This window comes from Pseudophryne corroboree, chromosome 6 (genome assembly GCF_028390025.1).
Source record: "Pseudophryne corroboree isolate aPseCor3 chromosome 6, aPseCor3.hap2, whole genome shotgun sequence".
Taxonomy (NCBI): domain Eukaryota; kingdom Metazoa; phylum Chordata; class Amphibia; order Anura; family Myobatrachidae; genus Pseudophryne; species Pseudophryne corroboree.
Genome location: NC_086449.1, coordinates 346,194,927 through 346,222,731, shown reverse-complemented (window position 1 = coordinate 346,222,731; position 27,805 = coordinate 346,194,927). Strand labels below are relative to the sequence as shown.

At 47.0% G+C, this 27,805-nt stretch overlaps 1 protein-coding gene across 3 annotated transcripts in view; it reads left to right on the top strand.

Moving 5' to 3' along the window:
* The window catches only part of CA12 (carbonic anhydrase 12), an 83,944-nt gene that overhangs the window by 15,153 nt on the left and 40,986 nt on the right, over nucleotides 1-27,805 (top strand). The window contains exons 3-6 of one of the 3 annotated variants that reach the window (XM_063926534.1): nucleotides 8,067-8,110; nucleotides 17,095-17,274; nucleotides 17,372-17,514; nucleotides 21,106-21,198. In XM_063926534.1, the coding sequence (XP_063782604.1) occupies nucleotides 8,067-8,110; nucleotides 17,095-17,274; nucleotides 17,372-17,514; nucleotides 21,106-21,198 (460 nt within the window). The remainder of the gene's footprint in view (nucleotides 1-8,066; nucleotides 8,111-17,094; nucleotides 17,275-17,371; nucleotides 17,515-21,105; nucleotides 21,199-27,805) is intronic. The other 2 variants (XM_063926533.1, XM_063926535.1) reach the window with 2 other exon arrangements.

Below are 27,805 nucleotides of genomic sequence, written 5' to 3'. Positions count from 1 at the left end.
CTCTAAAATAACTTATTACTAGAAAAGCTCTGTAGAGCTCCCCTACCTGTGACCGGCTCCTCCGGGCACATTTTCTAAACTGAGTCTGGTAGGTGGGGCATAGAGGGAGGAGGCAGCACACACTCTCAAACTCTTAAAGTGCCAATTTCTCCCTGGTGGACTGTCTATACCCCATGTGTTCTAATGTGGACCCCAGCATCCTCTAGGACGTAAGAGAAATGTCAAAGTTCAGCAGGCAACCCGCACCTCCAGCCAACTCGACGGCATTACATCCAGCCCAATAGTCTTCAGTCTAGCACCCTGCCCGTCACACCGTGTGTAGTTCCTTTTCCCTGCCTGGGACGACACTCGTTGCTCTCGTGCTTCTAGCACACTCTGGTGCTGAAATACAGATCAGAGTGTGCAAGAAGCACCAGAGCAAAAAATTACACCCCAGACAAGAAAGAGGAACTGCAGTGGTTGTGACAGGTGCAGGTTGCTAGAATATGCACTAAAAAGTGCATATTCTGAGGGGGCGTGGCCTGGAGGCTGAACTGATAGGCAGCACATTCTGTGAGCTCCCTTGAGATTAAGGAGTTTTTGCCCCTAAAATCCAATCCCTGCCCGGGAAGAGCCTTCTAAACGTGTTCCCCCTGACAGAGGGAACACTCATCGGTGGTGGGGTAGTGCTGCGGAATCGGGGAGCCGGTTTACCGGCTCCTGCGGGTTGCGGCCTACCCTCCACCCAAAAGCCGGGGCCTAAATTTCGGATCCTCTGGCGGCGGACCTTACGGAGCTTCAGCCCCGTCCCCAAAGTACGATTAAGTGCCCGGACGTGGACCCCCTGGGAGCTGACACACACTCCCTCATACCAGCGAGACAGAGGAGGCTGCGGAGGAACGGAGAACAGGCCGGAGAGCAGACGCCGGGGATACGACGCTCCGGAGGCGGCGGCCATTTTAGGTCTCGGTCCCGGTGACGGAGCTGTGGACTCGGGACCCGGCGGCCTCCACCGTACACAGAGGTGAGCTGATCCCCCAACACACTCTCTCCCCCACCGTTGCCCGCGCCTGACACCAACGGGCGCCCACGGCTGGACACTCCGCGCTGTGTGCCGGAGGGAGACACAGCACCGCAGCACCACAGCTCCCACATCAACCTCTCTCTGGGTCTGGCCCTCAGCCCCAAGCCTGCGCTCAAATAACCCTTCTCGGGGGTATTATTATTCACGCTCGGCCGCTGGGGAGCCCTGCTCGACTACCCGCACGGATAGGGGCGTCTGCTCTCTCGCCCCCCCCCCCCATTGCCTTAAGGTGCAACTAGGCCAAATAAGAGTACCATCCTCTCACCACATAGGGGTCCTATATATGCTATAACACCCCCCCCCCCCCCCAGCATTAAATTTTCATATAATTTACTGAAGTTACCTGATACTTCCCTTCTGTGCTGGATTTTTCTGTTTTACATTTTTACAAGCCCGGGGGCGCCATCTCCTGACCTCTCCCTGCAACTCTACCTGCTTTATACTTTATACTCCAGTCTCCTATGTTGCTATCTAGCAGAGAAATGTGCTGCTGAATGCCTATGGGTGCGACCACGGGGGTCTTTTCCTTGTGAATTCTCAACTTCTACCTCATGATGGATCAGTAACTATTTATGCTATTACTCAGCTATGCCCTATGACCTCTCCTAGCTCCGGGACTGTCACACACCATGTCTAAGTCTAAGTCCAAGAAAAATACGTCCTCTGCGGAAATCTCCTCCTTTATTTCTAAGATGAAATCCAGTTCCACTAAAGTACCGGCCGTCCCTATTCCCGCCCCGGTTTCGGAATCTGAGGAAGACTCATCTGCCCCAGACCCCTCCATGAAAGATGGCATTTCCTCTATCCTGGCGGAGATGAAATCACTGAAACAAGCTTTTCATTCGGAGATCCATAACGCCATCTCGGGGCTCAAGGCGGAGATATCTGATCTCGGGGCCCGTACTAACGATACTGAACAAAAAATTGATGAAGTCATTTCCTTCCAACAAGAACTGGAACATTCAGTCCACGTTATGCAGGAAGATATTTACCTGCTCCACGACCAACAGGAAGACGCAGATAATCGCGCACGACGTAATAACCTACGTATTAAATGCATACCGGAGTCGGTGGAGCCAACACAATTGGAGGATTTCCTCCTCAGATTTTTCCAACACCTCCTCCCGGACGTCCCGCGCGAGCAGTTCCTCCTGGACAGGGCTCACCGGGCCTTGCGCCAAAAACCCCCGACTTCGTCCCCTCCAAGAGACGTAGTCTTACGGTGTCACTACTTTAAAACCAAGGAAAAAATCCTAACAGCGGCCCGGAATAGAGACTTGTGTTTGTTCGACACGCATAAGCTAATGGTGTTTCAGGACTTATCCCCTACCACTCTTAAGAGGCGCTTCGACTTGCGGGAGTACACCCAAATCCTCAGGGACAATCAAATCCGTTACAGATGGGGTTTCCCCTTTGCTCTCATTGTGCAACTTGATGGGAAGAGTCTGCTGGCACGTTCTAAGGAGGAGGCCCACCGGCTTCTTTTGAGACTTAACCTCTCTCCCCCGGAGTCGGATAAACCTGTCTCCCCGCGGGAAGCTCCAGCTCTTCAACGCACTCCAGTCTCACCTCTCCCACAGCGGGCGCCCCGCCGTCTGTGGCTGACAGTCCCGACAAAAACTTCCGCGAGACACGACCCTCCGTGAACATTTCTTCACAGCTGCAATTTCGGGTTACTACATGTCATTTCCCACTGTTATGCATATTAGCTTAGAGGTTTACGGGTTCCTTTGTTCCACTGTGTTCATATAACTGAGCATATGTTCTCTGTGTTCATAAGATTCAAAAATGGTTTATTAAGTTTATTTGAGGTTGTGACCCCCCTGGTCGCCCCCCCCATCTGATTGGTCGGTGGGCCCCTTGATACTCGGAGCCATACCCCCCACCGAGCCATTATAGTCAGTATTGAGCATAGGGGAGAACCCCTCTCCCTTAATACCCCATACGGGAGCTCAAACATTTAGACCCGTACAATGCGTACAATGGGTCATTGGCTCGGTATATTATACATGTTCATTGCTTTTCATTTTGTATTGTTCTTTATGTTGCTACCCTTCTTTGTTCTTCCTCTTTCTCCACCTCTCACTTTTCTTCTTCCCCCCCCTACCCCCAGGGAGATCATCAATGGGCCCTTAGGGCCATTAGAGTTTTGCTTCTACCTGTACGGTTATGTCTGTTAACGTAATATCCTATAATGTGAAGGGTCTCAATAGTCCCCAAAAGAGGACCAAATTATTTCTCTTTTTGAAACAAGTAGGGGGAGATCTGGTGTTCCTCCAGGAGACACATTTCAAAGGAACGTCCCACCCTGAACTACGTTCTAGACGCCATCCTGTAGCCATACATGCCTGTGACCACTCCCAGAAGAAAAGAGGGGTTGCCATATTGATCCCCGCCCATCTACACTTACAATCAGAAAAAATTGTTAGGGACAAGCGCGGAAGGTTCCTCATTATAGTAGGCAAGCTTAATAATGTCCCCATCACCCTGGTCAATATCTACGCTCCCAATGTTAATCAAGCCTCGTTTTTCACCTCTCTAGACTCTAAAATCGCTCAGTGTAGGAAAGGCGACATTTTATTGGCAGGTGATTTCAACACTATACTCCATCATAGCCTTGATCGCTCTAGTTCCCTACCAGCGTCCCAGGCCCATACACATACCCGCAACTCCCGAGCCCTGCAGTCCCTACTTAAAAATCACTTACTATTCGATTCCTGGAGGGTTGTTGACCCCTTAGTTAAAGATTACACATTCTATTCCCCAGTGCATAATCTATACACCAGAATTGATATGATCATGGTAAGTAGAGACCTCACCTCCCGAATCCAGAAATGCTGTATCCACCCAATCACATGGTCCGACCATGCCCCAATATCCTTATCTTTGTCTGGGCTGGCACGCACCTTCTCCAATGATGCCCTTCTTCAACAGTTCGAGGTGCCGCAACAAATCACTCAGGCTTTGAAAGATTACTTTAATGAAAACCAAACCCCTGATATATCAGACATGACCCTGTGGGAGGCGCATAAAGCGGTCCTTAGAGGCCATTTTATTCAAATTGCGGCCAGACTCGCCAAACAGCGCTCCCAAAAGATATCAGAACTCTCTGACCAACTCCACCATCTGGAGGAGGTTCATAAATCTTCTCTAAACCCGGCCGATTTAGATAAACTACTTAAAGTCAGGGGTGAACTTAATATATTGTTATCTCATAAGACTGAACAATGCCTTAGACGCCTTAACCAGATTTATTACGAAAAAGGGGATAAAGCAGATAAAATTTTGGCCAGGAAACTGAGGGCTCAGATCTCTTCAAAAAATATCTTATCTATTCACACCAAACAGGGAACACTAACACATGACCCTGACCGCATCCTGGGTGAATTCGAGGAATTCTATAAACTATTGTATAACGCGGAGGCGGGCCCTTCGTCGTCTTCACTGAGATTCCATGAGGGGATCGAATCCCTTTTAGATAAGTGTGACCTACCATCACTGAGTAGCACGACAGTCTCTCAGTTAAGCTCAGAGATAACTTTGGAAGAGTTAGATAATGCGCTTAAAACTCAGAAATCTGGTAAAGCCCCTGGCCCCGACGGGATGTCAATTATGTATTACAAGAAATTTAAAGGGATCCTATTACCCCATCTCTGTAGACTCTTCAATGGTTTCCTCAGAGGTAATCCTCTGTCACCCCGGGCACTAGAGGCAAGGATAGTTTTAATTCATAAACCTGGGAAAGACCCCAATTCCTGTGCTAGCTACCGCCCCATCTCGTTACTAAATAATGACATCAAACTCTTTGCCAAAATTCTCGCCCTAAGACTAAACCCAGTTCTTCCGCGTTTGATACACGCTGACCAGGTGGGCTTCATCCCAGGCCGACAAGCTAGAGACAATACCCGTAGAACCATTGATTTGGTCCATCTTATCAATAAAGCTAAATTACCCTCTGTCCTTCTCTCGCTTGATGCGGAGAAGGCTTTTGATAAAATATTGTGGCCATTCATGTTCGCCACTTTGCGTAGGTTCGGCCTGGGAGGAAGCCTACTTCAGGGTATTCAGGCACTCTACTCCAACCCCTCTGCCAGAGTTGGGGTTAATGGTAAGGACTCTCCCCTCTTTCACATCAACAACGGTACACGACAGGGGTGCCCTCTGTCTCCATTAATCTTTGCTATGACCATCGAACCATTGGCGTGCATGATTAGGGCTAACCCTGATATTAAGGGCATTAATGTTGGCGACGAGGAGTTCAAATTGTCATTATTTGCAGATGATGTTCTGTTAACTCTGTCTTCACCTAATATTTCTATCCCCAATCTATTTAAAACCCTATCATCATATTCTCATTATTCGGGATATCGTATTAACTATTCCAAATCGGAGGCCCTCCCTCTACATCTCAGTGAGGACACCAGATCTCTCCTAGCTGCTAACTTTAATTTTGCTTGGCGCCCCAAGAAAATTAAATACCTAGGCGTGCTCATCACGAACTCCTACGACTCCCTATACTCTGAGAACTTCCCGGCTTTATTCAAGTGTATAGAGTCGGACCTTCGGGCCTGGGACAAGCAGATTATAGCTTGGTTCGGACGGATAGTCTCAGTAAAGATGAACATCCTACCCAGGCTCTTATATCTGATTCAAACAATTCCCGTACGCATCCCCGCTGAGGCCCTGGGCCGAATGCAGAAACTCTTCCTAAAATTTATATGGTCTGGTAAGCCTCCTAGAATTAGGACCTCCACTTTGGTACGTGATCCACTATCTGGAGGCAGAGGTCTGCCAGACATTCGTAAATACTACCACGCAACTCACCTGAGCCAGGCTGTCGCCTGGTTTTCCCCAGCGCCCCATCTACCCTGGATCCGTATCGAGCGTCTGGCGGCCGGGGTCTCCACTTTGGTTTCCCTACTTGCACCGACCAGACCAACCCGGACAATGCAAGCGTGCACCCCTCCCACTAAATTTACCTGCTCCCTATGGTGTTTCTGCATTCGGCATTATGGTTTATCCACTTTCCCTTCGCCCATCACTTCCATTTGGGACAATCAGGATTTCCCCCCTGGCTCCACCTTACGGTCCCACCTGTGGTTCCATTTGAGCCCACGTCCGGGACTGGTGTTTGATTTCATAGAGGGCTCCTCCTGGCGCTCCCTTCAGTCCCTACGTGACAAATATAATATCCCTCAACCTGTATCTTATGAGTATTTACAAATTCGTTCTTTCTTAAGCTCCCTTTCAAAATCCCAAGTCATACGTCAACTTACTCCCTTAGAACGTTTGTGTATTTATTCTCCCATGCGGCAGGGTATTATTTCTATACTTTATGGCTTACTACGTTCTCTGAAGGCAGCGAACATACTTCCCCATGAGCGTAAATGGGAACAGGACCTTGGCCCACCCCCAGCAGAGGACTCATGGGAAATTATTAGGCAAAAGGTAGCTCAGTCCTCAATTTCCTCCTTAGTGAAGGAAAATTCCTATAAAGTCTATACTAGATGGTATTGGGTCCCTGCTACACTACATAAGTTTTTTCCTAGGTCATCACCATTGTGTTGGCGTGGGTGCGGTCAAATTGGAGACTTTTTGCACATCTGGTGGTCATGCCCCAAAATTTGCACGTTCTGGTCTCAGGTGGAAACCCTCATTAGCTCCATTTTCTCCTCGCAAGTAACGCTATGTCCCTGGTCTGCCCTTCTGGGCCTACCTTTGTCCAATCTAGACTCCCAGGAGAGCAACCTGGTACTCCAGATCCTACACGCTGCCAGATGTGTGATAGCTAAAAATTGGAAAACCCCCCCCCCCCCCCCCCCCCCTAGGAGCATGTTAATAGCCAAAATATGGCATATCTCCATGATGGAGAAAATCACGGCCTCCTTACGGGATAGGTCAGAGAAATTTAGGAGGATCTGGGATCCTTGGTTCACCTATACTATGCCCTCTTCTACCAGGAGGTAAAGTTTACAGTTGGGAGGCCTCCCCTCCTGCGCCCTGCCTCTACCTTGTATTCTCCTATGATGATCTCCCTCTCTCCCATCCACCCTTTCCCTTTCTTTCTTCCTCTCTTCTCCTCTTCTTCTTTGTCTCTTCTCCCCTATTTTTCTCTTATTTTTTGTCTAAACGTAAAAAATTGTTGTCGACAGATATATATATATATATATATATATATATATATATATATATATATATATATATATATATATATATATATCTACATACATACAATGTATTGATGATGTGCTCCCATGTTGTTGTTACATTTGGTTATTCCCCACGGGATGGCTTGTATGTGATTTTGGATATTTCATTTGGAGTCATCATCTCCTGTTTGACTTGTATCAGCATATTCGACTTCTTTTCAATAAAAATGTTGCTTTAAAAAAAAAAAAAAAGTGCATATTCTAGCACCATATACTTTAAAGTAGCCTATACTGTTTTCTTTGTTTAGTTTTAAAACAAGAGTGTGTTCATATATCTAACTTTGAGCGAATAGTTGCTGTAATAAACTGACCCTCCCACATACTGTACTATATAAAGAACTTGACATGAGTCATAAAATTCACTAACATGTTATGTATTAAATGCTCCAGCATATGATGGCAAACTTTTATGTATTCTACACAAAGAACCTTGAATTGACTGTTATAATTTACACAGACTGTTATCTTGAAGGGGAAGCGACTTTTTTTTAAAAACAATGCCTGACTTCAATAACCATAACTGATCCTGCACTACCTTTACAGTATTCAGAACAGGTTTTGTTTCTATACACATATGTTTACCCCGAAAAAATCTGCAGCTAGCTCAAAATACTAAAAATGCATCTGTGTTTTTGTTTTTTACTTTATACTCCTGCGAAAACGCTAGCATGTATGTGACATAAGGAAGAAAAATAAATGTATAGCTGTAGCAGGTGTATACTTAGATTAAGTCTTAAAAAAAAACAAATTCTGTCTGCCTGTGTTTACCAACTTTAATAACATCCTCCATGCAGGTTACCCATACTGATGTTGCAGGATGTATTTTTTGAAGAAAGTGGTAAGCATAATATTGACTACATAGCAATAAAAAAAAACACATTTTACTCTGGAGTAGCATTAATGGAAGTCTGCAGAGAAATTCCCCAGCTAGACCAACACCATAAACAATTACCCGGTTACCCGTCCTTGGGGGTTATTTTCTACCTATATGCTGAGAAAATGGTCAAAAATTTAGATACATTTTAGTGAAGGGTGTACCATACAATGTGCACAATGCAATCTATAATATTTCATACTAGTGCAGTTCAAATGTTAAATACAGTGTTCTAATATTAGATCTCAATGGTAAAATTTAACCCATTTCTTATGTTTTATTTGTAAGATGTTACAAAAACAGCAATGTTGGACAGTCAGAATGGCAAAGCATACATGTGTTGAATTCTTTTCTTTGGAAACGGGTAGGATAATTACTGACCCAGCAAAGTAGACTAAGGGGGGGATTCAATTGCCGACGAAGGGTGCACATTGCCGTTGCCACAGTGTTTTAAATGCCAGCAACAGTACTGTTTCTTGCATGCTCCTGGAATTGAATTCTCCCCTAAAGCTGGGTACACACTAGACAATATATTTGAGCAAGCGGCCGATATACCGCTAGTGTGTTAGTGGGCGTATACAAACGATATGTCTGAATGACATCATTTACAGACCTATTGCGTCGGCTCTGTAGCACAGCCAATGTCAGATTATATCTGCAGATCATAGTTGCCTACTCTCCCGGCATGGCCAGGAGGCTCCCGAAAGTCGGATGACCCTCCCGCCCCCCCCCGGAAGAGCAGGCAAGTCTCCTGATTCTTCAGGTCTCCCTGCCCAGCCACCCACTTAGTGAGTAAATTGGGTGGTCCAGGCAGTTGATGACACGATTATTGCTGAATTGCATTGTCATAGCCACACTCCTTGCAGTTTAAATGCCGGTGATCGCGGCATTACAGAATGGGCGGCGTGGCTTAAAGGAGGTGCCGCGGTCAGTTAGAGGTAAATTTTACTAAGCAAGCCACTGCTTCTCTACGTGTTTATGCAGGAAACCATGGCGTGTTTTACTTTACGTCATATTTCCATTTAATATTCCCTACTTAAGCACGACGAGAAGTGTTGGCTTTTGAAAGTCACCCCATAAAGTGGTTACCATGGAGGAGGAGGAGAGTTGTGGGTCAGAGCCAGGGTGAGAGGGAGTGTATCTGGTGAGGAATGTGATATATGAAACTCGCCCTCAGGCAGAAACCCCAATTTCCATACACTGTCAGATAATTGGTCTATGTGTCCGACGCTGAATATATCTGCTGCCAGATCCAAACGGCAATTATTGCATATTTCGGGTATGCTGAAAGGTTTCTCATGCCCAACAGAGTGAAAGCTTAGTACTAGCCTTACTGTACATTGTACAGTCGGCCTGATCATATTCAGCTGATCAAGGTAAATAATTGCACAGTATATGGCTGCCTTTAGTAAGAGCTTTAAGGTTGAGAAGCTTGAATACTGGAACCAGTAAAGATATTTTCAGAGTGGCACAGCAGAAGTGGAGAGAGAGGAAGGTCCATCAGACGATTACTGCAGCATTCAGCATGGATGGTAGAGGTGAAAGACAGGTGAGGGGGAGGCGAGGTAGTAATTTGCAATGGTCAAGGCGGGCAATAATGACAGAAATGAATAATGAGGTTTGTAACATATTGTGGGCTATTCAATTATTGTCAATTTCAGACCAGTCGGAAAAACTGCACTTTCCGACTTTTTTAGGTTGAGTTTGGATTCGACCTATTCAAGTCCAGTGCCATTTTTTTCCAACTTGTCAGAAAACGCGTGGATCGGTGGATTAGCCACAGATCTATGTATTTTATCGAATTTGCGGGCGTTTCCGACAGGTTTTTGTCCCGTTTCAACAATGCCGATTCAACTTTAAAAAAACGGAAATGCTTGCAAATTGAATAATGAAGTGTCGGATCCTCTCCGTCGGAGAGGATCTGACACTAACTGAGTACACCCCATAGAAATAAAAGTGGGCATAATTATGGTAGTGTTTCGAAGGCGTTTGAGCTGAGCAATGGACTAGGAGTGACAGTCAAGGGCAGCGACAATGATGCAGAGGCAGCAGGGTTGAGAGACCAAGGAGATGGTCATATTGTCAGCTGTAACAGAAACGGCAAGAGGGCTTTTAAACTAGATGAGGCAGTAACGAAACATTACCACGGATTCTGTGTGTTTTCAGGAGCAAAAAAACAAAGAAAACCACAAGGTTTTTTCCTCCCAGAATGTTTTTTTAGGGCTAAGTGAATGCCGTGTGTGTGTGTGTGTGTGTGTGTGTGTGTGTGTTTGTTTTTTCCTCAAAACGTAAACATTTCTGAATTGTTCACAATCCGTGATAGAAGAAACTTTGACAAGCACACTAGGGATATATTTACTAAATACTGGGTTTTCTAAGCTGCCAATTGTCATCAATTTTAATTGCTAGATTTAAAACTGCAATAACAATGAATGTAAAACAAGTCTGATTTTTGCAACTATTATTTTAAATTCAAAGGTCAAAGTATCCGAGAATCTGTGGCATTGAATATCCACTGTTCAATAATTATACCCCATAATCCAGAGAATAATTTGTGTCAGTGGCTACAGTAAAGGGAATGTCTAATGCAGCTAGACTGCTCTAGTAAGCTGCTTGAGCAGAGATGGCCTATTTAAGGCACATTGCAACCTTCACCTTTATTCAGGCTCGGACTGGGCCACCGGGGAGCCGGTGAACTCACCGATAGGCCCTGCTGAGTATTAGCCACGCCCTCTTGCGTGAGGGCGGGGCTTACAAGAGACTGATGGAGGAGAGGTGCTCTGTGCTCTCCTCCCCAGCCACGGGAACAGGTGATTCCGGGTGGCGGTGACACAGGATTGGACTGAGGGGAGGAGACACGTGTGCGCTGCGCTCTTCTCCCTGGCCCTCGGATGAAGCAGTATCAGCGGGAGCGGCGGCAGAGCCTGGGCGTCGGCGGTGACTGTAAGAGGCAGAGGCCTCAGACACAGGAGCGGTGGCGGTAAGCAGCACTGTGGGGGCATTATCGGTGTATCTGGCACTGCACTCTACTGGGGTCATTATTTGTATCTACTGTTCTCTTCTGGTGTAACCCAGGTGCGTATACTCAGTGCCAGATTAAGGCTCACATGGGCCTGGAGCTGAAATTTCTGAAAGGACTATTGTGTGCTGCCACAGGGGATGTGACTAGTGATGTGGGGGGCATGACCAGTGGTGTGGGGGTGTGGCCTGCATCATGGGTTGTATCAAGAGCCTTTCTTAACACTTTACTTATACAGCTGTAGCCACGCTCATCCATCCTGCAGCTTGGCACATTTGTGGCAATCAAGTGTGCCCAAGACTAGGACGCATGTGTGCGTCTAAGTACAAGCGCCCATAGGAATACATGAGCAGCGTATTAAGCCACAGCACAGAGCGGCCTGTGTGCCCGTGCGGCCGAGCTACAGTATGGATGAGCGTGGCTACATCTGTATCAACAGTGTAATATGAAAGTCTACAAAAAGAAACCATACTTTTTAACCTAACAAAATAGGAAAAATGGCGCTTAGTGATTATATTAATTTGAAACTTCTCTACTAAAGAGATTATGGGTCATGAATACCCCTTTCACACAACTTGAGTCGACCCGCCTCAGGCGCCCCGCTGCCGCTGTCTGCAACCTGGCATATTGCCAGGTTGGTGACATGAGCGGTGACTGCACTCGGAGATCATATGATCTCCAAGCGCTGCCCGTACACACCAAGCTGGGTTGAACACAAGTTCAATCCTGCTCGCTACCAGGGTTGAAATACTCGACCCTCTATTTTTCCCTTGACTGCACCTGAACATGGGTTATGTGCGCTCATGTGCCAATATCCCGTGTTCATAGCTGGTGGTCTGAAAGGGGTATAAGCGATATCATAAATGTGACATCTCTATATACAGTACTGCATATAAAAAGAGAGCCCTAACCTTATTAATAGCTACGCAAAGAAGATACTAAAGCTAGAGCCGATTGTGAGCAGCGCCCATGCTACGCTCACACAGCGGCACCCATACTATGCTCACACAGCCCCCATTAACTTCACCCCCACCTAGCACTCTGTAACCCAACAATTTCTACATCCCAATGCCCATTAACACATTCACCCCCATACAGATGCACACACACACCTCACACCCCCATATATATACACACACACACACACACCTCACACCCCTACATACACACCTCACACCCCCACACACACACCTCACACCTCCATGTATCCTGTCTGGGCTGTCTGTCTCCTCCTGTGGGCCTATTTTCAATGGGGGGCCTGGAGCTGCAGCTCCACCTGCCCCATTGTTAATCCGGCCCTGCGTATACTACTGTTCTCTCTTGGTGTAACCCAGGTGCATATACTACTGTTCTCTCCCGGTGTAACCCAGGCGCATACACAACAGTCTGAAGTGGGCGGCGAGGTAGAGCTCTTTTTCTTTATATACTATGCTGTATTGATCATATATAAATGCAACGGTTGAAGTCTAAACATTTTACAGTATCTACAAGAAAAGTAACTTTTCTTCCCTGTAAAAGTTTGTTTTGTAAACTCTAGAATTATTACAGTAGGCAAGTGCAATATGTACATAGCTACTGCCTTGTTATACACAGTAGAACACAATATGGATGGGCAGTGGTTGAGGCTAGGCGCCCCTGTACAACATGTCAGTCACTTAAAAATGGATTTATACATTCCTTTGCGGAGGACGTTCCTCAAGATTCTCTTTTGGTCAGTACGTTTTCACTCTCAGTACATGAAATAGAATGAGAACATATCATGTGTAGTAAAGACCCATAGCAGTTTGGGTTGAAACGCGTTGGCTGTTCTTGTGGATCCTGTGTTCCGGTGAAGGGTGGACTGCCTTGCTTTTACCAGAGAAGTACACCTGACTACCTACCCGGGAGGATCGTTGTGGTGACTATCTAATTACACGCTTGTTTGAGGACTGTTTCGACCCAGTTCTCCAATTGCTCTGGTAATTGTTTCATCTGTAGCACCTTATACCTGGACTCATGGAATTTTTATTTTAGAAACATTTCGGTTTATGTATATGTGTTGTATTAAATCTTAACTTTACTACACATGATATGTTCTCATTCTATTTCATGTACTGAGAGTGAAAACGTACTGACCAAAAGAGAATCTTGAGGAACGTCCTCCGCAAAGGAATGTATAAATCCATTTTTAAGTGACTGACATGTTGTACAGGGGCGCCTAGCCTCAACCACTGCCCATCCATATTGTGTTCTAGTTAAATTGAAGTGTTTTGGGGAGACACTTGTTCGGGGAGTTGGTGTAGCCAGGCAGCCTCTTGCGCAGTTAAGGACACAACGGAAATTCTGTTATAGATCACTTGTTATACACAGTAACTCGCATCTTTTGCAAGGAGATCTGGTTTCCGAGGTTTATATTTATGTAATCAATCACTGGGTGTAATTGTTTCTTGGTTAACATACTATTGGGGTCTCCTCCCCTTTCTTTCTTACTGATTGACAATTGTATGAAAGAAATGGTGGGGTTGGAGTGACAATGACCATACTGTATCTCTATTATTGGAACTGACTTTAAGAATATGTTGGGTGATCATTGATACTTAGGGGTATATTCAATTGAAGTTGGATCCATTTGTCAGAATGGATCCGACCTGGGCTATTCAAAGCAATCTCAATTCGACTTTAAAAAAAGACGAATTAAGATGCGGGCAGAGGGGGAGAGCAGCGCCGGAGGAGACGGTGGGGGCAGAGGGGGAGAGCAGCGCCTGAGGAGACGGTGGGGGCACAGGGTGAGAGCAGCGCCGGAGGAGACTGGAGAGCCACGGGTACAGGGTGAGAGCAGAGACTGGGGAGAACCGGGAGTGCAGCGCTACAGCAGCTGGCAGTGTAGCCGGAGGATATCACAGCCGCCGCTCACTGTAGCGTCCACCCGGCTCCAGCAAGCGGGACCTTGCTTGCTGGAGCCGGGTGGACGCTGCAGTGAGCAGTGGCTCTGACATCCTCCGGCTACGCTGCCAGCTGCTGTAGCCCTGCACTCTTGGCTCTCCCCGTCTCCTCCGGCGCTGCTCTCCCCCCTGTGCCCCCACCGTCTCCTCCCGCGCTGCTCTTCCTCCTCTCCTCAACAGTCCCTCATCTCAATCCGACATTTTGTTATGTCGGACTGAGATGGTCGTAAACGGGGCCAAATCCTGTCTAATTTGGCCCCGTTTCCCTCAAAAGTACTTGAATCGGCAGCTATACCGCCGATTCACGTACTATTCGACAAGTCGAATTCCCCGACTTATTGAATAAAAATGCTTGGGATTGAGCAAGTTCCGGTGAAACACAAGTAGTATTGAACTCACTAGGACACAATTTCTGTGCTAACCGATGCATAGTTGTATGGTGCTCATCAGGAGTAGTTCCTGTTATAGGGTATGTTGCAAGAAATTGGATGATGGTTGTTTTTTAGAGATCCAGATTACAGGACCTTGTTTCAGTTACCAATTGGATCTAGGGGTAGGGGGATGCATAGCCAAATTAAGGGGGGGATGCAGGGTATACTGTACCCCGGGCCTCCTTTGTCAGGGGTCCCCCCGGCCAGAGCACACTGACATCACTAGCTTTCCCTCTTAAGCAGCAGCAGCAGAACCAGCAGCATGCAGGCGGAGACACAGGAATATCATGTTTCTTGAGCTACCGACAAAGATTTCTGACCAGAGGGGAGAGAGGACGATGGAGAGAGCTGTAAGTGACACAGGGATCCCAGCTTCTCCTTCTCCCTGCCTGGGTGTCTGAGTCCTGTTTAAACTGTTATGCAACTAAACCATTTGGGTCTAGAGAGAGACCCACACAGAGAGCACTCCTGAGTCCTGTCCCAGTGTGTAAGTAGTACAGAGGCTGCTGCTGCTGCTATTCTTGCGACAAGAAAAACATTTATTTTTCTATATGTATTTTAAGGTTAAGTTGTCTTTGTTCCACTACAAGAAAAGTTTATAAAATAGTCTTCTTTCAATTAGGTGGAGCTATAAACAGTACCCAGGCATTATTAAACTATGAGTTAAAACTAATATACACAATTGGTTTAAATTTAATATGCACAATCTATACCTCCCACCATGACCCATTCCAGATTGTTCTCCATCTGGACTTCCTTCTTAATTTATGATTGCAATTACCTGTGTTGAAGTACCTTTCTTATCAATTAAATAGTTCAACACAGGTGACGCCAATCATATATTAAGTGGGAAGTCCAGGTAGAGAGCATTTTTCCCTCCAGGAATGGGACATGTTGGGTTGTATGCACAATTTAATATACATCCCCTCGCCTTCCATCGGGGCTCCCCTGTCTTAAGCGCCCTGGGCACCCCCAAGGCTTAATCCGGACCTGCGGAGATGTACTAAGCCGTGAAAAATGATAAATTGCATAGGGATAAAGTACAAGCTAATCAGCTCCTAACTGCCATGTTACAGGCTGGGTTTGAAAAATAACAGGAGCTGGTTGTTTGATACTTTTATCACTGTGCAATGTATCACTTTTCAAGAATTCGCACATCTGGCCCTAACTGATTTGTAGAAAATGTTTTGTAATCAAGGGCCGGATGTAATGATGCCCAAGATCGCCGGAGGTGCGAGATGCCGGCTGATCTCACTTTTTTTTTTTTTTAAAGGGGTAATCACTTACAAGCAGGGCCAGATTAAAGCAGGAGCGACAGGGGAAGTTCGTCCTGGGGCCCCCACACATTACTCTTTGAATTGGAAGAGTCTCTGTTCGGCGGCTGAGCTGTTCATTAACAGCAAAGAATATTGCAGTGACTTCCTGAGAGACCCTCTCCATGCTCTTGCTATCACTGACTAAGTAGAGAGTGCCCACAGCTCACCACCTCTATGCTACCCCTGAATTACCTGCTGGCAGCTCCCGGGAATCCTTCCTGCGGGGACTGTCAGCCTCTTACACCATACACATAGACTCTGGTAGCTGCAGAGCGAGGAGCAGCGCCAGTCACATACCAAGGCACTGCCTCTAGTCCACAGCCGCCCACCAGCCGGACACCCTGTGCTGCTGCCTCCACTATCTCTTCTTCAACCCAGCCACTCATGTCTGACACACTGAAGATGAGCTGGACACGTCTACAGGGTCCATTATGCAGAAGTGTGGGGGGGGGGGTGCTCAGGGGTATCATAGTGGGGGGGCCCCACAACTTTGTTGCCTATGGGCCCCCACCACCCTTAATCCGGCAGTGCTTACAAGGCATGGGTTTTGCCCTGTAAGTGATTGCCCCTTTAAAAAAAAATGTCACAGATTGGGCGTCATTACATCCGGCCCCAAAAGTCTGAAGACGTTTCCTAGTACAGGACACAAGCCTGCTGACTTTACATTGCTTCTTATCTGATTCACTATAAATAATTTGTGAACAAGCCATGCACATGTATGTTTTTACACTTGCCTTAAAATGTAACTTGTTTGGTATTTTAGAAGTGATACTAGATCTTAATCTGGCACCAGTGTGGTAGGATGATAAAGCAGAAACCTGCCATTAATTACACATCTGCAGTTACGGTTACAAAGAGGAATTGCTTGTTTAGCTCTGCTGTTACTGACAATGAACCTTGCAATAGGACACTGAGGCCTTTGTCATTGTCGTTACAAAGAGCTTACTCCTTCACTATCTGGAAATTACAAATACAGTACTCTTTTCAATTACTAACCAGGAAAGAGACCTACACAGAGTATTTTAGTTAGGTCTGCAGAGGATTCTACAAGTGTCCAGTGAAACACCCCAAAAACAATTTTATATACAATTGTCCAAGTGCAAAGGAGAACTTTGTTTTGGTTAGAGAATGCATTGTATTACTGCACTGAATAAATACATTCCTGTCCACCTTGATTATTATTGGGGGAATACCGAAAGTACAAGGTTACTGTTAATTGCCATTTAAAATAGTAATTCAACTTCTGAATCTTCTCTCCTAGGTAATGAGGGTGAGAGCAACTGGCCAATAAAATACAGCTTCTGTGGCGGTGTATACCAGTCACCACTTGATTTCCACCGTAGCATACTGCAGTATGATTCCACCCTGGAGCCCATCAGACTGTATGGATATAATGCTTCCAGCACAGATTCCTTCACTATAATCAACAATGGCCATACAGGTACACAAATGAAGAACTCTGCCCACCTCCTCTGTGGTCAGTAATGACTGTACAGGAATAAACGTGTCTATATGTGTGCTTTTTATTTCTTTCTTAGTGTCTGTGAATCTACTTCTGAGTATGTATATGGAGATCCCACCTTTCCGCTATATAGCTTCAGAACTACACTTTCACTGGGGCAACCTGGCCAGCCCCACTGGGTCAGAACACTGCATTGGGGGCAAGAGGTTTGCAGCTGAGGTAATCTATACCCCAAATAGGTCTTAACCCTTAGTGTGTGTGTGTGTGTGTGTGTGTGTGTGTGTGTGTGTGTGTGTGTGTGTGTGTGTGTGTGTGGTGTGCGCGCCTTGAGAATACATTTAATTGTAGTGTATTTATAGGTTTAGCAAGTTCAGTAAATACATACATGCATCCACACATTTAGTGCTCAAAGCATGAGGTTGCTGGTTTTCTGAAGTTGTACAAAAACAATCTGTGCTATTGAATGGTGCACACTAGTAACGCTCACAGGTAGCACTAGACTATTGTAAATCTGCAAGCACCAACAGTAATGGAGTATAGTCAGATATACTAGTAAGAATTAGAGATGTGCGGCAGGCATTTTTCATGTTTTGGATCTGGTTGATTTTTGAAAAAAACATAAAAACGGCTAAAATCTCAGGTTTTGGGGGTAATTTTGATCCTACTTTATTACTACTATTATTATTATTATTATTATTATTATTATTATTATTATCCTTTTATTTATATGGCGCCACAAGAGTTCCGCAGCGCCCAATTACAGAATACATAAACAAATAATCGAACAGGAAAACAGCAACTTACAGTTGATGACAATATAGGACAAGTACAGGGTAAATAAACCGTTACATCAGCAGATGACACTGGAATAAGTATCAGGTGGCAGAAGACTGATGGAATTGGTGCAGTTGAAGATTATTAAAGTAAGAAAGGATAAGCACGAGGGAAGAGGGCCCTGCTCGTGAGAGCTTACATTCTAAAGGGGATTATTAACCTCAATAACATTAATTTACGCTCATTTCCAGTCTATTCTGAACACCTAATTTTTCGGGCCACCGACAGGATCTCCTGCATGCCCCTGTCATTTAGAAAAAAAATTCTGCATCGCCAAATGAAATGTATGTGCAAAACATAGGACGTGCTGGAATTTGCCCAGCACAATATTGGTGGTGTTGTCCGATATCACAAATCCCCAGGAGCGTCTAAGTGGGGTAAGCCATTGTGCAATGATGTCCCTCAGTTTCCGTAAGGGGATCCGGTCTGAAGATCGACACTGTCTAAGTCAACAATGTTTAGGTCGACAGTCACTAGGTCGACAGGGTTGTAAGGTCGATAGGGTTTCTAGGTCGACAGGTGAAAAGGTCGACATGGCTTTTTAAAAAAAATAAAAATATTTTTTAACTTTTTCATACTTAACGATCCACGTGGACTACGATAGGAACGGTAATCGGAACAGAGCGAAGCGAGCCATGCAAGGGGACACTGTGCACTAATTCGGCTTTCTGGTTACTGTACGCAGAAAACGACACCAAAATGAAAAAAACCTCACGTCGACCTTTTGACCTGTCGACCTAGCATGTCTACCTAGAAACCCTGTCGACCTTCCAACCCTGTCGACCTTCCAACCCTGTCGACCTAGTGACTGTCGACCTATAGTGGTCGACCTAAACATTGTTGACCTAGACAGTGTCGATCTAATGATCCACACCCTCCGTAAGAGGTTGTCAGCGGTGTGCCTCTTACGGAAACCGGTGATACACAGCGTAGCCTGCCTAGGAACAAGCTGGCGTTTGTGAGATGCTGCTACTGGTCCCGCTGCTGTTGCTGCGGAAGGCAATACATCTACCCAGTGGGCTGTCAGTCATGTAGTCCTTAGTTTGCCCTGCTCCACTTGTCCACGTGTCCGTGGTTAAGTGGACACTGGGTACAACCGCATTTTTCAGGACACTGAGGACCCTTTACTTAATGTCCCTGTACAGTCAGGGAATCGCTTTCCTAGTGAAGTGGAATCTAGATGGGATTTGGTACCAGGGACACACTACCTCCATCAATTGTCTAAATCCCATTGCACTAATGGTGGATACCGGATGCACGTCTAACAGCAACATAGCTGTCAAGGCCTCGGTTATTCGCTTTGCAACAGGATGACTGCTGTCATATTTCATCTTCCTCACAAAGAACTTATACGGCAGTGCCCCTGGACTTATGCTGCAGAAACAGTGGACTGGACTTATGCGGCAGCACCCTTGGACTTATACATCAGCACCCCTGGACTGATATGGCAGTACCCCTGGACTGGACTGATATGGCAGCACCACTGGACTTATGGCAGCATGGGACACCACCACTGGACTGGACTTATACAGCAGCACCACTGGACTTATGGCAGCACAGGACACCACCACTGGACTGATGCAGCACAACACAGCACCACTGCACTGGACTGGACTTATACAGTAGCACTGGACTTATGGTAGCACAGAACACCACCACTGTGACTGGACTGATGCAGCACAAGACACCACCACTGGACTGATGCAGCACAAGACAGAACTGGAATGACACAAAAGAGCAGGTCGCCACCCCACGCGCCACATCACTTTCCCGCACAGACACTGATGAGACACATCCTCACGCTACACTCTCCAGGACTGGAGAATGGCGGCGACGCATGGTCCTTATATGGAATCCAAAACCCGCGAGAATCCAACAGCGGGATGATGACGTTTTGCCTCGTTCTCGTTTCTGAGTCTGACGGAAAAACCAGAGCCTGGCTCGGATCCAAACTCGTAGCATGAAGTTCGGGGTGGGGGGTGGAACTTTGGTTCTCAGGGAACCGAACCCGCTCATCCCTAGTAAAAATACATGCATTGCAGGGCACCAGGCAGGGGAGCAAAAGGTTCATCAGAAAAGCGTCTGATGAGCCACAGTCAGAGAGTTAGAACATGTAGTCTGTCGCATGAGAAACTTGGGTATTCTGATATAGCAGAGGATCAATGTAATTAGGCCCAAATTGAGGAAATGGCAGGAGTCTACTTCATGTCTGTGTATTTTTATGTGGGTAGTCAGTTGTTTAAATAGGCAAAATAGCTACAACTGGGCATTCGGCACAAGTTTTGGCTTGAGTTGTGTAATTCAGCACAGTACAGCCAGTGATGGATCAGAGGATTGACCCTTATCTGTAGATCTCTGGTATTCAGTAGGTATAGGTGGCTTACAGGATTAAGCCATGATTTTAAGGAAAAGTAGTATTTGTTACTTACTTATAATTACTCTTAAAAGATCTGTTATACTGATAAAAAGTATTTGTGATTCAAGTGGTCCTGTTCATGAATCAACCTATTCTTGCTCATATTTATAACATTACACTCAATGGTTGCTATGCCCCCCTGATCACACAAAGTAAAGGGGGTTCTGAAAACATCAGACCACATGTGAACTCTCAAATGTCTGGTTCATTTGATAGACCAGTAGCACCAATGAGTATCCATGCTCGCTGCCTGGAGAGACTACAAAAGTACAGGGTTAGCTGATCAGGCGAGCTCCAGTTGGGGTATTTCCTGAACCCACTGTACGTGTTTAGTGCCTGTGTGTGGGGTTGGGTTTTTTTAATACTGTGGTTTTAAAAATCCAAGTTGAAGTAAGGTCATATGTATATTACATATTAATTACTCCTCTGCATCATTCCTCCTAAATCTTCTAAGTTATCAAAACATAATTTTTTTTCATGACTTTACCACTGAATTATATTAAGCAAACATTTACCCAGACAGAGATCAAGTGTACGCTAACGTATACCATTTCTTCCAGCTGCATATTGTGCATTATAACTCGAAATACGCAGACATTAATGTAGCAATGGAGACTGCAGACGGTCTGGCTGTGCTGGGAATTCTCATAGAGGTGAGACACAGTGCACGCTTGTTGTAGTGATCTGAATACATTGATTTTTATGGGTAAGCTGTTCCTAAAGAGTTAGAACTACTGTAGTTACATTATTATTAGTATTATTATTAATTTTATATGGTGCAACAAAGGGTCCGCAGCACCTAATTACAGAGTACATAAACAAATAACTAAACTAGGAAAACAGCGACTAATGGTGTGTACACACGGTGAGATATTTCATTTTGCCTATATAGTCAAAATCGTAAAAAGTTAGTGCAGATCGATTCGCAAGGTGAAAGTGTGACTGTGACTCTGCAGGCAAGTCAATTTTGACTATCTAGTATAAAAGTCAAAATTGACACTTAGCCAAAATCGCACATAGTCCGTATCGCAAGCACACTCATTATGTGCTTGCGATGCCGACCTAGCCCCTGACGCATAGTGAGAATCGGGGTTAGCCCGAATCTCGCCGTGTATGCACTATGCACCTATACAGATGACGACAATAAAGGACCAGGACAGGGTCAATAAACATAGCTACCACAGCAGATGACACTGAAATAAGTTTCAGGGTGGCAGAAAACCACAGGATTTGGTGCAGTTGAAGATGGTTAACGTAAGAAAAGGATAAGCACATGAGGGAAGAGGGCCCTGCTCGTGAGAGCTTACATTCTATAAATTCAGTGTTCCATTTCATGATATTATCATACACTATTTGTACTTCAAGTAAAAATGTTCTGCAAAATACTTTTATTAGACCCCTGAATGCTGTCTGTGTTGTATCCCATAAACACAAGTAGATCATAATTTCACATTTCCAATGGACATATGCCACCTCCAAACACATGTACACCAAATCTTACATAGATGCTGGCAGCTGACGCTCACATTGCTCTGACTCTCCCCCAAGTAAGTCCTGCTACCTCCAGACATAACTCATGTCACTCAGCAGTTCTCTGCCCTTGCAAGACATCTGCACCTTCCAGTCACATGCCGATCCAGTTCCATCCAACATTGCAACATGGAAATAATTCATATTACCTGATCGTTATGTTTCACTAATGGCCCCTCATTTGTCACCTGTACCGAATACCTCTCTGCTTTGCCATCAGACTCCATTGCCTCTCTTCACAGTAATTGCTATCTCCTCCCCCATTAGTATTGCCTCAGAGCACCCACGTTTCAGTCTGCTTCTACTTTATTTTTGCATTTACTATTCGAAGCAGAATCCATTTGCTTTAACTAACCGTTTTTTTGACAGTTTTCTGGCTTCTGGGATCAAATGTTGGATTATCGTTTGCAGATTTTCATTCCAACCAACCAATTGGTTAGCTAGTTGTACGGATAATCTTAACATGTATTGGCAGCTTTACACAGCGATCCCAGTCATTAAATAGGAACATTACCTCCGTGCACATATTATGATGATTTCAGACATAGGGGGTCATTCCGAGTTGATCATAGCTGTGCTAAATTTAGCACAGCTACGATCATTCACACAGACGTGGGGGGACGCCTAGCACAGGTCTAGTCCGCCCCACATGTCAGTGCGCCGCCCCCCCCCCCTGCAGAAGTGCAAAGGCATCGCACAGCGGTGATGCCTTTGCACTTCAAGAGTAGCTACTAGTCGCTCCCCGGCCTGCAGCGGCTGCGTTAGACATCACGCAGCCATTGCGGACCACCCCCCAACTGTCCGGCCATGCCTGCGTTGTCCGGACCGCTCCCCCTGAACGGCGGCTTAACACTGCCGTTCAGCGCCCTCCCATCCAGCTACCGCCTCTGTCTCAGAGGCGATCGCTAGGCACCGACAGCTGCCGCACGCCGGCGCATGTGCAGTCCCGACCCGATCGCTGCGACAAACTGCAGCGAGCGATCGGGTCGGAATGACCCCCATAGTCCTATAGCAGTTCCCTATTGGAAGAGATCTAAAATTGGTATTGGGGAGAGAGAACATTTACCTCCGGTGGGAATAGCAGAGGAGTGTTTTGCCTGCAAATTGCAGCAATCAGTCCACTGCCTCAAATTCCATTGGTCTTAGAGCAATTTGGTTTGACATTTGAGATAGAAACAAACCTTTTGCCATGTCCCTCCTCCAATCTTAATCCTGGATGCTCTCGCGTTTCCAGATATAATCAAAGAATGCAGGAAGAAAGAAGACTGCTGTTGTGCATAATTCACAGGAAGAACTACCCAGACACTCTACCCAATTGCCTCATCCTCTTTTCAGATGGAGAGATTAGAAAGCAAGAAACTGCTCTCTCTCTTGCCGGGCTTGCAATTTGGGATGGCTTCTAGGGAGGCAGTGCTGGATTGATATATAGTACCTCTAGGGATTGACAACGAAGGTTTCCCCATTGATGGTGCTATTGGTGCTTTACATCAGTGGTTCTCAACCTCTGTCCTCAAGTACCCCCAACAGTTCATGTTTTCCAGGTCACCTAGCAGTTGAACAGGTTTATTTATTACTTACTGACACATTATAAAAGACCCACAGGTGGAGCAAATTATTTCACTTGCAATCCTGTGAGGAGACCTGGAAAACATAAACTGTTGGGGGTACTTGAGAACCACTGCTTTACATCAACTGCATGAAATCATTGTCAGGAATATCGATGAACATCAAATGCCTTGCATCTCTGCAGTGGGACATGGCTGGCAATCAGAGTAAGTCTGCCATCGATGGAGGAGAACCATCAGACATCCTCCATTGGTGGCAAACAATTGACCATTGCTAAATATCAATGTCCATCCCTAAGCACCTCCCATCTGGACCAAACATAAAGGGATGGCTGATGTCATTAAGAATGGCCAACTGTCTCCATGTGTCTAGTGCAGGACTAATATTACAGGCAGTATACTCTTAACCCTCTACCCTGGCACCAGATACCGGATGCTCCTGTGATCGTGCTGGGCGCTGACTGTGACATAAAGACTTATTCTCCATAGAGAGAGGGGGAGACATGCTCCCGCTGAAACAGTGGGAGTATGCAGGAGGCAATACCGTCTGTGATACCTCCTCAGAATGTTGTAAGTATCCCGCAGTACGCGGGATACTTAGTGCTGTGAGGCAGTAATGCTAACCATTACACCATCCGTACTGGCCGAGGTCATGGGTTTGATTTCCACCATGGCCGTAACTGTGCGGAGTTTGTATATTCTCCCCATACTTGCGTGGGTTTCCTCCGGGTACTCTGGTTTCCTCCCACAAATATACTGGTAGGTTAATTGGCTCTCAACAAAAATGAACCCTAGCGTGAATGTGTGTACATATGGTAGGGAATATATATTGTTAGTTCCACTGGGGCAGGGACTGATGTGAATGGGCAAATATTCTCTGTAAAGCGCTGCGGAATATGTGTGCGCTATATAACTAACTGGTAATAAATAAATAATAAATCCCGCAGCTGCCAGCTACTGTGATTTTGGTGAAAATAAAGGTCTACAAAAATACGTTTAGAAAAAAAAATGGACTGCCAATGGCAGCAATAAAAAGAACACGAACGGGGTATAGAGGTGAAGGAGCTTCAACTTTCGGAAGGTAAGCAAAGCTCCAATGTCAATACATAGATGAAGGAGAAATAATTATTGCATGTACAGCGTGCACAAAAAACTGGTGCTTCATTGAGACATGAAAAAATTGTTTACTAATTGGATTCAGAAATGTCCTACACTGAACACACCCCTCCAAAGGCAGTACTCTTGGTATGTCTTGGTGTGTGGTAATGGGGTGGTCTTCAGGATGACAGCGGCCGGGCTCCCGACGACCACCATACCAGTGCCAGAAACCCTGACTGCCGGTGTAAGAGGTGCGGCGGTGCGTGTGGTGGTGCCTGCTGCCGTGCAGGTGTAGTTTCGGTACTCACCAGGCGCCGCTCTCTCTCACCTTCAGGTACCGGAACCTTCAACGGACCTGGCAATCTTCAGTCGGATCCGGACACGGCGATTCCCTCTCGGAGCTGACAGACGAACGAGCGGAGGAGAAAATAGTCTACCTTAAGGGGGGTATCAACCCTTCTTCCACCAGAAGAGGGGATACCCCAGGGGTGACAGCGACCTTCACCGGTTGGGTGAAAGGTCATCACTGGCACAAAGCCTCAGCCACCCAGATTTCACACACTTGCGCTCTCGCACGTAGTGTGATAAAGGGGATTCTCACGTCCGTGAGCAATCCCGATTCCGGCGCTCGGGGACAGACAAGGGACAAACGCACACAGATGCTACTCACCGTTACAAGTCTTGGACTCCGATCTTCTCCACTTACAGGTCCCTGTAAGGAGGTAAAGAGAAAACAGCCGTGCAGGGCCAAGAACTACCCTAGTGTGCGTCCGCTACACTAGCTACATAAACAGAGCCCTCAAACTAGCTCGTGTGGGTGGTGCAACACAACTATGCACAAACTTAAAACAAACAGACACTTTGCCCTGCACGGTAACAACATACATCACAATATCGGATTACAAGATCCCACGGTGCTGTCCCTTTAAATCCCTACCTACCGCTGGAAGGGGGTGGGCGCCACACAGCCTGCCCACCTCCTGTATACTTCCTTCTATGGGGCTCGGGTCAAGCGGACCTGCCTACCTAAACACCTCAGGGTGGCCTGGGCCTAGTGCCCAGTGCCACCTTTCTTCGCCTCGGGGGAACACTTATTCACTGGGCCTAGAGCCCCTTGACTGCGCACAGGCCGTAGGCCTGACTTCACCCACGGGCCTAGCGCCCGCCTAACTCGTCACTCGGGTGACCTGGGCCTAGTACCCAGCGTCACCTTTATATATCTCTAGCGACCGCCAACTGAAGTAGGGCCTAATGCCCCCTACTGTCCCCGCAGGCCTATTGCCTGTACTTGCCCTCGGGCCTAATGCCCGCCTAACTGGCGCTGGAGGGGTAGCTTGGGCCTAATACCCAAACCACCCAAATGGTGACCCCCAAATCTTTAGCAGGGCCACGGGCCGGGGGGGGGGGGGACCCCGACTGCGCGTGGCCATGGGCCTGGAGGGCCCGACTAAAGGTGCCCACAGGCCGGAAGGGCCTGACTGTGCCCATGGGCCGGGAGGGCCCGACTGATTGCCCGCAGACCGGGAGGGCCTGACTCTGCCCACGGGCCTAATGCCCGAACACCCGGTGGTCTAGGGAGGAGCGGGTACAGGGGCACCTGAGAAGGGCCTACCTGACCCGCTGGGAGAGGCACCAGGGGGGAGCTTCGTCAGCTCTCTTACTTTCCACCCCTGGTGACCTCTCCGGTGCTCTCTTCTTCAATCTTCGGCCACTGGCCCATCCTGGCCAGCGGCGCCGCCGTCGCCTCGACGCGTCCAGCCGCCGCTGGACATCTTCTTCCCGCAGCCGGTCGTCTCCTCGCCTCTTCCGCGGCCTCAGGACCTTCCACCGCGACGTCTTCTTCCTCGCGCCGCCGGGATCTTAGCCGCTCTTCGGCGCGGCCTCCTCTCTCTCCTCGGCTCCCGCCCGGCGTCTTCTTTTGCGCTCCTCTGCGCGCTTCTCGACCTCTTAGGCTCCCGCCAGGCGTCTGACGTCAGATGCCGGGGGCGGGGCCTGTGACGCGGCGAGCGCCGACTGGCTCGCCGCGCCTGCTTCTGATTGGCCGGCGCCTTGCGATTGGCTCGCGGACTGCGCCGGATTCGAAAAGCCGCGGGCGGCGCTTCTGATTGGCGGCCAGAACGGCACCAAGTTTAAAGCGCCGCCGCGTCGCTACTCGCCACCGCCGACAGCCTGGTGCAGGGAAACATCCGATCCCTGCACCAGACACCCGTCACCGCACACCCAGCACTGGGGACAGACAAACTGCCCCAGTGCTGTCCACCCTCGCGCTCTGCAGGGAACACAGATCCCCTGCACACTGTTGTAGTGATGTGCCCTGGGACACAGGGCACATCTCCACACCGGCATACCGACAACTTTTCTCCCTCTTGGGGGTCCACGACCCCCCTGGAGGGAGACTAGATAGCGTGGCGAGCGCAGCGAGCCCGCAAGGGGCTAATTTGCGCTCGCCCAGCTGTCGGTATGCCGGCGGACGGGATTCCAGCGCCGGTATGCTGGCCGCAGGGAGCCCGACCGCCGGCAACACATACTACACCTGTGGTAATGGTGAGTCAATGGGCAGGTAGAATAAATACAGAGAAATATAACTTGTTCTCGCTTATCACTGATGGTCATTGGAGTCTCACAAAAGAAACCTTGGATTTTGGGTCAGTTCTATCTGAATATCTCATATGTAGACACATGATAAAAACTCAGGACTTTTCTTTCTCTTCAAGAAATGTTTTTATTGGTCAATATTGCATCATTATAATATTACAAATAAGAATCCTAGATGATACCATATTTTGTTTAGCAATGTAATCCTGTATGGGCAAGGCGTGACTTTCTCTAAATCAAAATGTTAAATAAGAAGTAATTTTTCTGTGTGTTTGGTGTAATACATAATCTGTATTTGGGGACGGGTTAGTACTAAGCCTTGGAGAGAGAGTGGATGGATATAAAGTAACAGCCAATCAGCTCCTTTCATGTTACAGGCTGTTTTTGAAAAATTACAGGTGCTGATTGGCTGTTACTTTATCTCCATCCACTTTATCTCTCTCCAAGTCTTAGACCCCACTGAGAGGTGTCC